The sequence below is a fragment of the Anabrus simplex genome, chromosome 2, assembly GCF_040414725.1.
Source record: "Anabrus simplex isolate iqAnaSimp1 chromosome 2, ASM4041472v1, whole genome shotgun sequence".
Lineage (NCBI taxonomy): Eukaryota > Metazoa > Arthropoda > Insecta > Orthoptera > Tettigoniidae > Anabrus > Anabrus simplex.
In genome coordinates, this window is record NC_090266.1 from 72,707,585 (window position 1) to 72,722,717 (window position 15,133).

The 15,133-nt window shown below is 44.1% G+C and overlaps 1 protein-coding gene across 1 annotated transcript in view; it reads left to right on the forward strand.

The window, feature by feature from the left end:
* Positions 1 to 7,034: 7,034 nt before the first annotated feature.
* Positions 7,035 to 15,133, forward strand: part of Ae2 (Anion exchanger 2) — a 237,331-nt gene continuing 229,232 nt past the window's right edge. Inside the window, exon 1 of the mRNA XM_067139840.2 lies at positions 7,035 to 7,069. Coding sequence (XP_066995941.2) covers positions 7,035 to 7,069 — 35 coding nt within the window. The remainder of the gene's footprint in view (positions 7,070 to 15,133) is intronic.

Genomic DNA, 15,133 nt, shown 5'->3' on the forward strand with positions numbered 1-15,133 from the left:
TCTGAAAACAGACCGATGTAACGATAGTTTCGTCTGGAAGCTGACTTCCTTCTTACATAATACTGTTGATCGCAAATGGGAGCTCACTGCATTAGCTTTACGACACCTTGATTCAATCTCACTTACAATATTACCATCCTGGGAGAATACACAACCTAAATACTTGAAATTATCGACCTGTTCTAGCTTTGTATCACCAATCTGACATTCAATTCTGTTGAATTTCTTACCTACGGACATCGAATTAGTCTTCGGGAGGCTAATTTCCATACCATACTCAGTACACCTATTTTCATGTTCCAAGATATTACACTGCAGGCTTTCGGCACAATCTGCCATTAAGACCAGGTCGTCAGCATAGGCCAGACTGCTTATTACATTTCCACCTAACTGAATCCCTCCCTGCCATTTTATACCTTTCAGCAGATGATCCATGTAAACTACGAACAGCAAAGGTGAAAGATTCCAGCCATGTCTAACTCCTGTAAGTACCCTGAACCAAGAACTCATTCTACCATCAATTCTCACAGAAGCCCAACTGTCAACATAAATGCCTATGATTGATTTTTATAATCTAATTTTAATTCCATAGTCCCCCAGTATAGTGAACATCTTCTCCCTCGGTAAACTGTCGTATGCTTTCTCTAGATCTACGAAACATAAACACAACTGCCTATTCCTCTCGTAGCATTTTTCAATTACCTGGCGCATACTGAAAATCTGATCCTGACAGCCTCTCTGCGGTCTGAAACCACACTGGTTTTCATCCAACTTCCTCTCAACGACTGATCGCACCCTCCCTTCCAAGGTGCCAGTGAATACTTTGCCTGGTATACTAATCAATGAGATACCTCGATAGTTGTTGCAATCCTTCCTGTTCCCTTGCTTATAGATAGGTGCAATTACTGCTTTTGTCCAATCTGAAGGTACCTTACCAACACTCCATGCTAATTCTACTACTCTATGAAGCCATTTCATCCCTGCCTTCCCACTATACTTCACCATTTCAGGTCTAATTTCATCTATTCCTGCTGCCTTATGACAATGGAGTTTATTGACCATCCTCTCCACTTCCTCTAGCATAATTTCACCAACATCATTTTCCTCCTCCTCATGAGCTTGGCTGTTCGCAACACCACAAGGATGATTTCCTTTTACATTGAGAAGATGTTCAAAATATTCCCTCCACCTCTCCAGTGATTCCCTGGGATCTATTACGAGTTCACCTGAATTACTCAAAACACTGTTCATTTCCTTTTTCCCTCCCTTCCTAAGATTCTTTATTACTGTCCAGAAAGGTTTCCCTGCTGCTTGACCTAGCCTTTCCAGGTTGTTACCAAAATCTTCCCATGACTTCTTTTTGGATTCAACAACTATTTGTTTCGCTCTGTTTCTTTCATCTACGTAGAAATCCCTGTCTGCCTCGGCCCTTGTTTGGAGCCATTTCTGATAAGCCTTCATTTTACGTTTACAAGCTGCTCTCACTTCATCATTCCACCAAGATGTTCGCCTTTTCCCATCTTTACACACAGTTGTTCCCAGGCATTCCCTTGCTGTTTCTACTACAGCATCCCTGTATGCAGTGATTTAGTTGAAACGAATTATTTACAGGAACTCACCTTAGCAATTTACAAATGGACTCTTATTGGGTGTCAATATCATCGGCCTCATGTTTCCGACAAGTTGTTTCATCAGCTGAACGTCTCCCCTTTCGTAGCCATGACTTGACATATGAATGTGGGTTAAATATATGCACAGGAGGTCCAACGCTGCTTATGAAAATAAGTCCGCTTGATCTTGCATCCAGCAGCCTATTTCTCTTTTTGGTGAGGATCTCATTCATGCTACTGAAAGCTCCTTCAGCTTCTGTTGAAGAGATGGGAATGGTCTGTACAGTCTTGATTAAAGGCATCAGCTCCACTGGAATTTCCTTGGTCTCGACATACTTTCTAAAAGCATTAATGTACCTCGTCTTGTCTGACACATGGAAAAAGTTACAAAGGTTGCCAACACTCTCATCACCATAGTAGATATCCAAAGTAGAAGTGAAGGGCCAGTTATTTTTGTATAGAACCTTTCAATCACTGATACCTTTTGTCATTCTCTCATGTCTCTGCTGACTAGAGCTGGAACCAAGATGAGATGATGCGGACACATTTTCCATAAGCCTGTTGTTTAAATTGTTCACAAGACTTGTGAAAAACTGCTTTCTGTCAACTTTTACAACTTTTTTTAGAATCATGTAATCCTATGTTTCTAAACTTTTTGTTCTCTGCTGCTTTAAGAACTGTTCTGTAGTATTCTCCAGGAGCTGAGTTACACATAGATTCAAACACTTTTATAGTGTGCTTGATTGCATTTTGAGCCTCTGTCAGACAAATCAACTCAACAAGAGCATCATATATAATTGCTATATTTTCTAGGACTTCTACACACGTTAACACATTTTCTTGGCGTTGGAATCTTGCCCTTTCTTTGGAGTCCCTCTGGTGGTCATTTTTGGGCTCACTAAAATGTTTTACTAGTGCACTAGAGTTTTCCCAGACAGCTTTCAATGTTCTCTGGCTCGATGATACCCATCTTATTGTAAATATTTTGGATTCACTTGGATTCACACAAACATAACAAGTGGAAGAAGGTTGTTGTGCTCACTTTCCGCTCTCCGAATCCAATAGCAGTGTAGCCAACATTAGAGAACCAGAAAACCACCCAGCAGTGTTAAAATCGACCGTATCCTATGAACATAAAACGTAAGTTTGGATATTAGTCCGCTAGAGTACACTCATGACGTTTCAGTGCTATGTATAGATTATAAGATTTTCTTACTGAATGTAAAAATCTTCCGTCATTGTAAAGTGGGAAAATATTTTCCGGAACGGCGTTCCGGCCCGTTCTGGTCCAACTAAACCACTGCCTGTATGCCACCCATTCACTTTCTATATCCTGAAACTCCTTACTGTCTACTGTTTGAAACTTCTCACTAATCATATCCATGTACTTCTGTCTAATTTCCTCGTCCTGGAGGTTTTCTACCCTTATTCGTTTGCAGACAGATTTCACTTTCTCTACCTTAGGCCTAGAGATACTTAGTTCACTACAGATCAGATAGTGGTCTGTATCATCGAAAAATCCGCGGAAATCTCGTACATTCCTAACAGATTTCCTGAATTCGAAGTCTGTTAAGATATAGTCTATTATGGATCTGGTACCCTTAGCCTCCCATGTGTAGGGGTGAATAGCCTTATGCTTGAAGAATGTATTCGTAACAGCTAAACCCATACTAGCACAGAAGTCCAGCAAACGCTTCCCATTCCCATTAGCTTCCATATCTTCCCCACATTTACCAATCACCCTTTCGTATCCTTCAGTTCTATTCCCAACTCTCGCATTGAAATCGCCCATTATCACTATTCTATCCTTGCTGTTGACCCTGACCACGATGTCACTCAATGCTTCATAAAACTTGTCCACTTCATCCTCATCTGCACCCTCACATGGTGAATACACGGGCACAATTCTAGTCCTAATTCCTGCAACTGACAAATCTACCCACATCATTCGCTCATTTACGTGCCTAACAGAAACTATGTTGCGTGCAATGGTATTCCTGATAAAGAGCCCTACCTCAGACTCTGCCCTTCCCTTTCTAACACCCGTCAAGTACACTTTATAATCTCCTATCTCTTCCTCATTATCTCCCCTTACCCGAATATCACTTACTCCTAGCACATCCAGATGCATCCTCTTTGCTGACTCAGCCAGTTCTACCTTCTTTCTTCCATAAGCCCCATTAATATTGATAGCTCCCCATCGAATTCCATTTCGTTCGCCAAGTTGTTTCCAAGGAGTCCCTCGCCTGTCAAATGGGAGTGGGACTCCATTACTCCCATAGGTCCGAGGCTTACTTAAAGTGTTCTGAGCTGTGTAAATTCATGAAGCAGGATGCTGCCCTATTTGCACATAGTCCAAGTGAGGATCTCTCCTCTAACGGGTTATGGACCACAGGTGGATTGTATAGTCCTAGCCGCCTGAGCACAAGGAGGACCAGGACTCAGAATATGTCCGAGATGCCCACTCCCATTCCATAGCAACTGGTATCCCGACTCTCAGGACCACTTACTAGGCCACTCAGCCGTTGCCCATGGTTCACGAACTAGGACGTGACTACAGTAATCCACAAACATGAACCGTACAATGTAGATAACTCGAAATAAAATTTTGCTCCCGAGGTGATTCGAGATATCGAGATTCCACTGTATTACGTGTGTCCAACAACGATTCCAGAAGAAATTGCGGAAACCATCAGAGAGGTTAAACATTTTCATCCATTTCATATAATCATGATGACGCCTAGGGACTTTTGTGTCAGCCATGAAAAGCAACGTCTTAAGATCTGCACTCAGATGTCCAGAGCTGAACTGTCATCATAAAGCAATCATTCAAAGAGTTAGAACCGTAGAAGGAGCATAAAATCCTCAAAAGAAGACGGTCCTATCACACGCGATCCTTACAATCACTTGGAAGGAGATTAACCATCAGCAAAGCGAAAGAAAAGACTTATTGGCCAAGATGGATTTCTTCGAAGACAAAATTGTGTGTTTCACCGTAAAATTTGTGCTTGAATCATACACGTCAACTGGCAAACTGATTGGACAGTGACTTTTCATAATGTGTTTTATCATATAATTTGTGCCTGATATATAATTAGTATAACTTTGTGTGTTAAACTGCTAAATGCACAACTCGTTGATTTTACGTGATATTTGTTCAATATAATCTGGTTCACAGTGCTGGCAAGTCTACTATATTCCTCGAGTATGGTATGAAAATTAGCCTTTCGAAGACTAAATTGATGTCAGTAGGTAAGAAATTCAACAGAATTGAATGTCAGATTGGTGATACAAAACTGGAACAGGTCGATAATTTCAAGTATTTAGGTTGTGTGTTCTCCCAGGATGGTAATATAGTAAGTGAGATTGAATCAAGGTGTCGTAAAGCTAATGCAGTGAGCTCGCAGTTGCGATCAGCAGTATTCTGTGAGAAGGAAGTCAGCTCCCAGACGAAACTATCTTTACATCGGTCTGTTTTCAGACCGACTTTGCTTTACGGGAGTGAAAGCTGGGTGGACTCAGGATATCTTATTCGTAAGTTAGAAGTAACAGACATGAAAGTAGCTGGTACAAACAGGTATGAACAATGGCAGGAGGGTACTCGGAATGAGAAGATAAAGACTAATTTAGGAATGAACTGGATGGATGAAGCTGTACGCTTAAACCGGCTTCGATGGTGGGGTCATGTGAGGCGAATGGAGGAGGATAGATTACCTAGGAGAATAATGGACTCTGTTATGGAGGGTAAGAGAAGTAGAGAGAGACCCAAGACGACTATGGTTAGACTCAGTTTCTAACGATTTAAATATAAGAAGTATAGAACTAAATGAGGCCACAGAACTAGTTGCAAATAGACGATTGTGGCGACGTGTAGTAAATTCACCGAGGCTTGCAGACTGAACACTGAAAGGCAAACGGTCTGTAATGATGATGTATGTATGTAAAATACTCTTTTTTATGACTTACTACTTTTCTCATGACAGTGCCTCAATTGGTCAACGATGTTAAAAAATTAAATTTCGACAGCATGTTGAGAGAAAATATAGAATTATTCTAGATTAAATGAAGGACAGATATGTTATAACGTAAAAAGAAGAGAATATAATACAATTTTTCCTGCAGTTTAGAAGAGAACCGTGCAGAACAATCATGTTGACATTTACCTACATTTTCTGTTACGTTTTACTTTAAATACTTTATCAGTGTTAAGACGTAATGCCCGGGCTATTCGTAATCGAAAACTGCATGTTAGGTCGTGATCTGAAAAAGTAGTTTAGTATTGGGACTTAGCAAGTTTCATAACAGAAATGAATTTATCGCACGCATATGTCGAAGCGAACATACATAATATCCGTGCAGTAACACGTCGGAAATCTGGTTTAGAGAACATTCGAGAAAAATCCGGCAAGACCTCCTTGTGTTTATATTTGTCCTTCAACAAATCATCACATTAAAATTTAACAGTTCCATTTGGTACCGGTATCTGCTGGGAACAGTTGCAAAGAGCTGACACGTATAGGAAATGTTTCAATAATTTGAAGCCTTCACTCAAACAGATGACGAAGGTTTTGTAGAATTTGCACATATTCTTTAGAGAGATTAATGTCAGGAGTACCGGGCGAGTTGGCCGTGCGCATAGAGGCGCGCGGCTGTGAGCTTGCATCCGGGAGATAGTAGGTTCGAATCCCACTATCGGCAGCCCTGAAGATGGTTTTCCGTGGTTTCCCATTTTCACACCAGGCAAATGCTGGGGCTGTACCTTAATTAAGGCCACGGCCGCTTCCTTCCAACTCCTAGGCCTTTCCTATCCCATCGTCGCCATAAGACCTATCTGTGTCGGTGCGACGTAAAGCCCCTAGCAAAAAATGTCAGGAGCACACACATTATTGTCATCGAGAGTGCTACAACTAACTGCCCCCTCTAGTCCCGTGCTCACAACAACATAACATTCCTCAGCTCTCGTCTGACGTCACATGAACTGACAGGCTTGCTCTTCGTTCCCATATATCACACGGCCTGAATGCCTTGTTGTGATAGTAGCTCTATGAAAAATACCCAGTTGCTCTTACTGAGAGAACTGGCCATGTAGTTAGGCTCGTGCAGCTGTTAGCTTGCATTCGGGAGATGGTGGGTTCGAACCCACACTGTCTGAGGCATGAAGATGGTTTTCCGTGATTTCCCATTTTCACACCAGGAAAATGCTGGGGCTGTACCTTAATTAAGGCCACGACCATTTCCTCCTCCTAACCCTCTCCTATACCATCGTCGCCATAAGATCCGTCTGTGTCCGCGCGACGTAAAGCAAATTGCAAACAGAACACAGAAATTGCTCTTCAAATATTATTTGCATTGTTTCAGGGAAAGAAAATAATCTATTATTTTCTGTTTCAGAAATACGACGTTCGAAAACATTCGCACCCAACCATGTCCCTGGGCTCAACGATGGAGTCTTCTCATGGGTAAGTAGTTATATCTACTTGAGACATGAGTTGTTCTGAAGACACATATATCAGCCAAGTAGAATGTGACAAGATGAAATATTTGTCAGTGAAACTGAATTTATTAAATTAAATAAGGTCTGAAACCGAATCAATTACTAAACCAAGAAGAAAATGACCACGCAGCCATCCCTAGAATCAGTGGCTTCATTGTCCCAGAGAAGAGGAGTCGTATCTGATGATGTCTTCAAATCAAATCAAAATCACTTTATTTGCAAGTGAGATGTCTACCTCGGTGGCAAATGATACACAAAAATACATTATCAGGCACTAAATTTTAAATTAAAGAGAAAAGAAGACATTTTCCTAAAATACAGTATTATACAATTTTTCTATTAAACACACAGCTCATCCTTAATAAATGGCCGGGCTGAGTGGCTCAGACGGTTAAGGCGCTGGCCTTCTAACCCCAACTTGGCAGGTTCGATCCTGGCTCAGTCCGGTGGTATTTGAAGGTGCTCAAATACGACAGCCCCGTGTCGGTAGATTTACTGGCACGTAAAAGAACTCCTGCGGGACTAAATTCCGGCACCTCGGCGTCTCCGAAGACCTTAAAAAGTAGTTAAAAAGCAAATAACATTATTATTATCCTTAATAAATGTATATTATTTACAAAATTCTGGTCATAATATTTTCCGTACTTACACACATGATCAACTCATATACAGAATGTGGCAAAAGACAAAGACAAAGTCACCCCCATACAGGCCATGAAGACCCTTGGAGGAGTGGAAGGTAAAGGCTTCCAGCATTGTTAACCGTGGCACGTGATGGGGTGGAGTGGTTAGCTCTACGCCCGGCTGCCTTTGCCCCCAGGAGTCAACCTAGTACTCAGTTTTGGTGCAGGCTGAGTGAACCACAGAGCCATATGCACCTCCGGAAGTGGAAATCTCGTTTCTTAAATTTTACGACTTCCTGACGGGGATTCGAACCCACGTCCTTCCGCGCGAACCGAGCACGCCTTTACCGCCTCGGCCAGGCAGCCCCTAGGCGGAATGCGGAATCACTTACAATAATACTATACAACTGCTATAAGATTTAAATTTAATTGCTTTTTCCTTTTACCCAGTTTGGTACCTGACATGCATTACGACCTGCTGAGTCTTAACCAGAGCACCTTTTGCCCCCGCTTTTCAAGAGTTCCTGAAGGGCCTTCACAGCTACCGTAGCGGTCCTAGGGCCCTCGAAGTCCCCACTGTACTTCTCCCCTACAGGCAGTCCCCTACTTCGGGTGTCCAATCTCCATAGACAAGAGGATGGAATTCATTTATTCACAAAAAGTCTTTATTTAGAATAAGCTGCACAGGTCGAATGCCCACAAACATTTCTTTTCTCTGTTGTTGTTTATTCTTTTATTCAACAGAACAAAATGGAGAATGGTGTGCGGAATAGCAGAGCCTGCAGTGTCGTGGGGAAGTACTTTGCTATACTTTTTTGCTTTACGTCGCACCGACACAGATAGGTCTTATGGCGACGATGGGGCAGGAAAGGTGTAGGCATGGGAACGAAGCGGCCGTGGCCTTAAATAAGGTACAGTCCCAGCATTTGCCTGATGTGAAAATGGGAAACCACGGAAAACCATCCTCAGGGCTGTCGACAGTGGGGTTCGAACCAACTATCTCCCGGTTTGGAGTTCACAGCTGCGCGCCCCTAACCGCACGGCCAACTCGCTCGGTAGGGAAGTACGTAGGAAGCAGGAAGGTGAAACAGGAAATATTGTTAAACACCAAATATACAATGACTGACAGAGCAAATGCAACACCAAGAAGGAGTGGTCAGAACTTTATGCCAATTGCAGGGTAGACTGACGTCACTGAGGTATGCTCATGATGTGAAATGCGCCGCTGTGCTGCGCACGCAGCGAACGATAAATGGGACACGGCGTTGGCGAATGGCCCACTTCGTACCGTGATTTCTCAGCCGACAGTCATTGTAGAACGTGTTGTCGTGTGCCACAGGACACGTGTATAGCTAAGAATGCCAGGCCGCAGTCAACGGAGGCATTTCCAGCAGACAGACGACTTTACGAGGGGTATTGTGTTCGGGCTGAGAAGGGCAGGTTGGTCGCTTCGTCAAATCGCAGCCGATACCCATAGGGATGTGTCCACGGTGCAGCGCCTGTGGCGAAGATGGTTGGCGCAGGGACATGTGGCACGTGCGAGGGGTCCAGGCGCAGCCCGAGTGACGTCAGCACGCGAGGATCGGCGCATCAGCCGCCAAGCGGTGGCAGCCCCGCACGCCACGTCAACCGCCATTCTTCAGCATGTGCAAGACACCCTGGCTGTTCCAATATCGACCAGAACAATTTCCCGTCGATTGGTTGAAGGAGGCCTGCACTCCCGGCGTCCGCTCAGAAGACTACCATTGACTCCACAGCATAGACGTGCACGCCTGGCATGGTGCCGGGCTAGAGCGACTTGGATGAGGGAATGGCGGAACGTCGTGTTCTCCGATGAGTCACGCTTCTGTTCTGTCAGTGATAGTCACCGCAGACGAGTGTGGCGTCGGCGTGGAGAAAGGTCAAATCCGGCAGTAACTGTGGAGCGCCCTACCGCTAGACAACGCGGCATCATGGTTTGGGGCGCTATTGCGTATGATTCCACGTCACCTCTAGTGCGTATTCAAGGCACGTTAAATGCCCACCGCTACGTGCAGCATGTGCTGCGGCCGGTGGCACTCCCGTACCTTCAGGGGCTGCCCAGTGCTCTGTTTCAGCAGGATAATGCCCGCCCACACACTGCTCGCATCTCCCAACAGGCTCTACGAGGTGTACAGATGCTTCCGTGGCCAGCGTACTCTCCGGATCTCTCACCAATCGAACACGTGTGGGATCTCATTGGACGCCGTTTGCAAACTCTGCCCCAGCCTCGTACGGACGACCAACTGTGGCAAATGGTTGACAGAGAATGGAGAACCATCCCTCAGGACACCATCCGCACTCTTATTGACTCTGTACCTCGACGTGTTTCTGCGTGCATCGCCGCTCGCGGTGGTCCTACATCCTACTGAGTCGATGCCGTGCGCATTGTGTAACCTGCATATCGGTTTGAAATAAACATCAATTATTCGTCCGTGCCGTCTCTGTTTTCCCCCAACTTTCATCCCTTTCGAACCACTCCTCCTTGGTGTTGCATTTGCTCTGTCAGTCAGTGTATATTACCTGTTAAAGAAAACAATGTTCACATCCTTAGTTCGTCTGCCTAGATAGGCCAATATCTACCCAGTATACCTCCTGCAGCGATTAAGTTAGATAAAAAGTTTACGTGAGCAATACGGTTTACGTCCGCCTCTGTGGTGTAGTGGTTAGCGTGATTAGCTGCCACCCCCGGAGGTCCGGGTTCGATTCCCGGCTCTGCCACGAAAATTTGAAAAGTGGTACGAGGGCTGGAACGGGGTCCACTCAGCCTCGGGAGGTCAACTGAGTAGAGGTGGGTACGATTCCCACCTCAGCCATCCTGGAAGTGGTTTTCCGTGGTTTTCCCACTTCTCCTCCAGGCGAATGCCGGGATGGTACCTAACTTAAGGCCACGGCCGCCTCCTTCCCTCTTCCTTGTCTATCCCTTCCAATCTTCCTATCCCTCCACAAGGCCCCTGTTCAGCATAGCAGGTGAGGCCGCCTGGGCGTGGTACTGGTCATTCTCCCCAGTTGTATCCCCGACCAAGAGTCTGAAGCTCCGGGACACTGCCCTTGAGGCGGTAGAGGTGGGATCCCTCGCTGTGTCCGAGGGAAAAGCCGAACCTGGAGGGTAAACAGATGATGATGATGATGATGATGATGAATACGGTTTACTTCAGAGGAACTGCAGAAAATGCCAAATATTCAAACAATCTACACTCCATAGTAAAACAAAACAAAAATCTTCCTTCAGCTCATCCCAGGTACGGTACTGTATTTCTGGCGGCGCTGGAGCCACCTCCCTGAGTTTGAGTTTGCCCAGAAGTCCTCCTGGCACCATGCACTTTTTCAGATAAAAATTCCAACCTGTCAAGGCCGTACCCAGGGGAATTACGGAGGTTCAACTCAAGAATTTAAACAACACACACAGGTTTTTAAATCCATTAAATTCAATAAAACTCTTGTATTTAACCTAAGCAAACTGCGCCATCTTTAAATGTTTCTCCATGAATAGAGTTCAGTTTTCTGAAAACATAACGGGAAATTTTAATTTTGCGTGAAATAATATGGATTGCTTGTTTTTATCCTTAACAAAATTTTGCACTACCATATTATAGAATTATTTTCACTCCAGACCAAATTATTCATTCTAAAATGGTTTATTTGGGCATTTTATTAGCTCCCTACAAATACAAAAACCGAAAAACATAGTGTCTACTTTCTTAATATTATAAGTCTGAAAATTATGATAATTTTGACACATTTGTTGTCAGTTCTTACTTCAGATATGCTTAAGAGGTTCTTCTTCTTTCCTCGCATTTTTGCCAGTTAACTGGGGTTCTGAATAATCTGGATTAAGCTCTGATTTACGGTAGGATGCCCTTCCTGACACAAAACCTATATTGCGTGTTTGCGTAGTGGTGATGGTGGTTGTTAGAGTCATCAGTCCATATACTGGTTTGAAGCAGTGTTCCATGCCACCTATCCTGTGCAGAACTTTTCATTTCTACATAACTACTACATACGAAATCTGCTGTAATCTGCTTGAGTAGTATAAGTCAGGGATTCGCCAGCCACCGCCACCGCAGGCCCTTCCGCAGAGGCTTCCGCCGTCTCCACCTCCACAGGACCCTCCGCAGAGGCCTCCGCCGCATTGACCTCTGGCAAGGTCATGTTTGTAAACAAAGCCACGTGCTCTTGTTTGTAAACAAAGCCACGTGCTTTTTGACAGCCACGTGCTATTTTGACAGCTGTCATCCGCCATCCTTAAACAACAACGCATCGCTAACCTCAGTGCCGCTATCTTGACGGGACTAAACCTCAGAGTTGCCAACTTAGGCACGTGGTAGAGGGCGATTTGAAAAATTCCACGTGCTCTTGTTTGTAAACAAAGCTACGTGCTTTTAACAGCCACGTGCTTTCTTGACAGCTGTCATCCGCCATCTTGCATCTCTAACCTCAGTGCCGTCATCTTGACGGGGCTAAACCTTATAGTTACCAACTTAGGCACGTGGTAGAGGGCAATTTGAAAAATTCTACATGCTCTTGTTTGCAAACAAAGCCACGTGCTTTACAAAGCCACGCGCTTTTTTTTACAGCTGTCATCCGCCATCTTGCATCGCTAACCTCAGTGCTGCCCTCTCTATGGTACCATACCTTATCGTGGTGGTGGGTAATTTAAAATCCGCGTGCTTTTTGACAGCTGTCGTTCGCCATCTTGCATCGCTAACCTCAGTGCTGCCCTTTTTACGGCACTACCTTTTAAATGTGGTAGCGGCAATTACTACGTGTTTTTTGACAAGCAGCCATCTTTAATCAACAGAGTATCGTGCTGCCATCTCTACGGCACTAAACCTTATCCTTACGCATGCGGTGGAGGGAAATTCGAAATTCCACGTGCTTTTCAAAGCCACGTTATTTTTGACAGGTGTGATCCGCTATCTTGCATCGCAAACCTCAGTGCTGACCTCTTTAGCTACTACCTTTGAAATGTGGTAATGGTGGGCAATTTAAAAAATTCCACGTGCTTTACATACCCACGTGCTTTTTGACAGCTGCCAACTTTAATCAACAGAGCACCGTGCTGCTATCTTTACGGCACTGCGGGCAATTTGAAAAATTCTACGTGGTCTTGTTTGGAAACAAACCCACGTGCTTTTTGACAGTTGTCAGCAGCCATCTTTAATCAACAGAGCACCGTGCTGCTATCTTTACGGCTACTACCTCAAGCATGTGGTGGCGGGCAATTTGAAAAATTTGCGTTAGCGGTGGCGGGGAATTTGAAAAATTTGCGTTAGCTATCATCATTAAACAGTAAAACTTTAGTGCATTCGCGAACCTAACCTCTCATCTACCATCTTGAAGGGGACTATCCTTAGTTTTACGACAAGATGCCCTTCCCGACGCTAATTACACAAGATAGCCCTTAGAGGTTACTGCACACGACTGCGGCGGCTGTTATGCCATCCTCCTCCTCCCTCTCCTCCTCTGGCGAGGCATAGCTTTATCGAACATGCATCGCGAAGGCAAGAGTGTGCACGTGTTGCAGCGATAACATCACTGTGCATGTTAAGACTTGCAGATCACAAAAGAAGTGATTGTAACATAACAAGACAAGAATCAAACACTGTACTCGATACCGTTAACATCAACATGCGTACAGAACATAGTTTGATGTGTTTAGAACATAACAGGGGATACCTTTGTTCTAAGAAGATCAGGTAACAAAAGAAGTTATTAAAACATAACAAGACTAGAATCGAACACTGTACTCGATACAACATGTGTTTAGAACATTGTTTGATCTGTTCAGATCACAAAAGAAGTGATTGAAACATAACAAGACTAGAATCGAACACTGTACTAGATGTCGTTAACTTCAACATGTGATCAGAACATTGATTGATGTGTTCAGAACACGATACACGATACAACATGTGTTCAGAACATGTCAGGGGATACCTTAGTTCTAAGAGGATAGATTTGAACAGAGAAATAAGATTAGAATTCTGAACAGTTTGTTCAAGATAGCGGCTGTTATAACGTCCTCCTCCTTTTCCCGCTCGGTTAAGGCATATCTCTATCGAACATACAACGCGATCTTATGCATAAGGCAGTGCACATACTGCGTAGCCAACTCGCTCGGTAAACGATAATATGAATACAACAAAAGTACAACTTCAAATGATTTGCCTTGTCTTGTGCGAAAATAAAAACCATACCGCGTAGCCAACTCGCTCGGTAACGATAATATGAATACAACAAAAGTACAACTTCAAATGATTTGCCTTGTCTTGTGCGAAAATAAAATCCACGCCGCGTAGCCAACTCGCTCGGTAAACGATAATATGAATACATCAAAAGTATAACTTCAAATGTTTCGCCTTGTCTTGTGCGAAAAACTATACTGCGTAGCCAACTCGCTCAGTAAACGATAATATGTATACAACAAAAGTACATCAATGATTTGCCTAGTACGAAAATAAAAAACTACGGAAACACACTGTGCACATATCGCGTAGCCAACTCGCTCAGTAAACGATAATATGTATACAGCAAAATACAACTTCAATGATTTGCCTAGTGTGAAAATCAAAAACTACGGAAACATACTGTGCACATATCGCGTAGCTATCTCGCTCAGTAAACGATAATATGCATACAGCAAAAGTACAACATCAATGATTTGCCTAGTCTGAAAATCAAAAACTACGGAAACACACTGTGCACATATCGCGGAGCTATCTCGCTCAGTAAACGATAATATGAATATTGCAAAAGTACAACTTCAATGATTTGCCTGGTACGCTCTGCAGAACTTCTGAGGGACTAAATTCCGGCACTTCGGCGTCTCCGCGTTCGATCCTAGCTTAGTCTGGTCGTGCACGGTAGAACTTATGAGGGACTAAATTCCTACACCTCGGCGTCTCCGGTTTCGATCATGGCTCAGTCTGAAGGTGCTTAGTAGATTTACAAAGAACTTCTGAGAGACAAAATTCCGGCACCTCGGCGTCTCCGGGTTCGATCCTAGCTCAGTCCGGTAGTGCTCGGAAGAACTTCTGAGGAACTAAATTCCGGCACCTCGCCGTCTCCGGGTTCGATCCTAGCTGAGTCTGAAGGTGCTCGGTAGATTTACAAAGAATTTATGAGGAACTAAATTCCGGCACCTCGGCGTCTCCAGGTTCGATCCTAGCTCAGTCCGGTGGTATTTGAAGGTGCTTAGCCTTATGTCGGTAGATTTTTAAAAGAACTCCTAAGGGACAGGCAGGGGATACCGTAGATGTTGGCTCCCCCTCTTGTGCTCAGCTCAGTGTTCTTCCAACACATAAAAACTCAGCTCAGTGCCCCCGTTTACGCTCCCCAATATATCAGGCAGGGGATACCGTAGATGTTGGCTCCTTCTCTTTTTT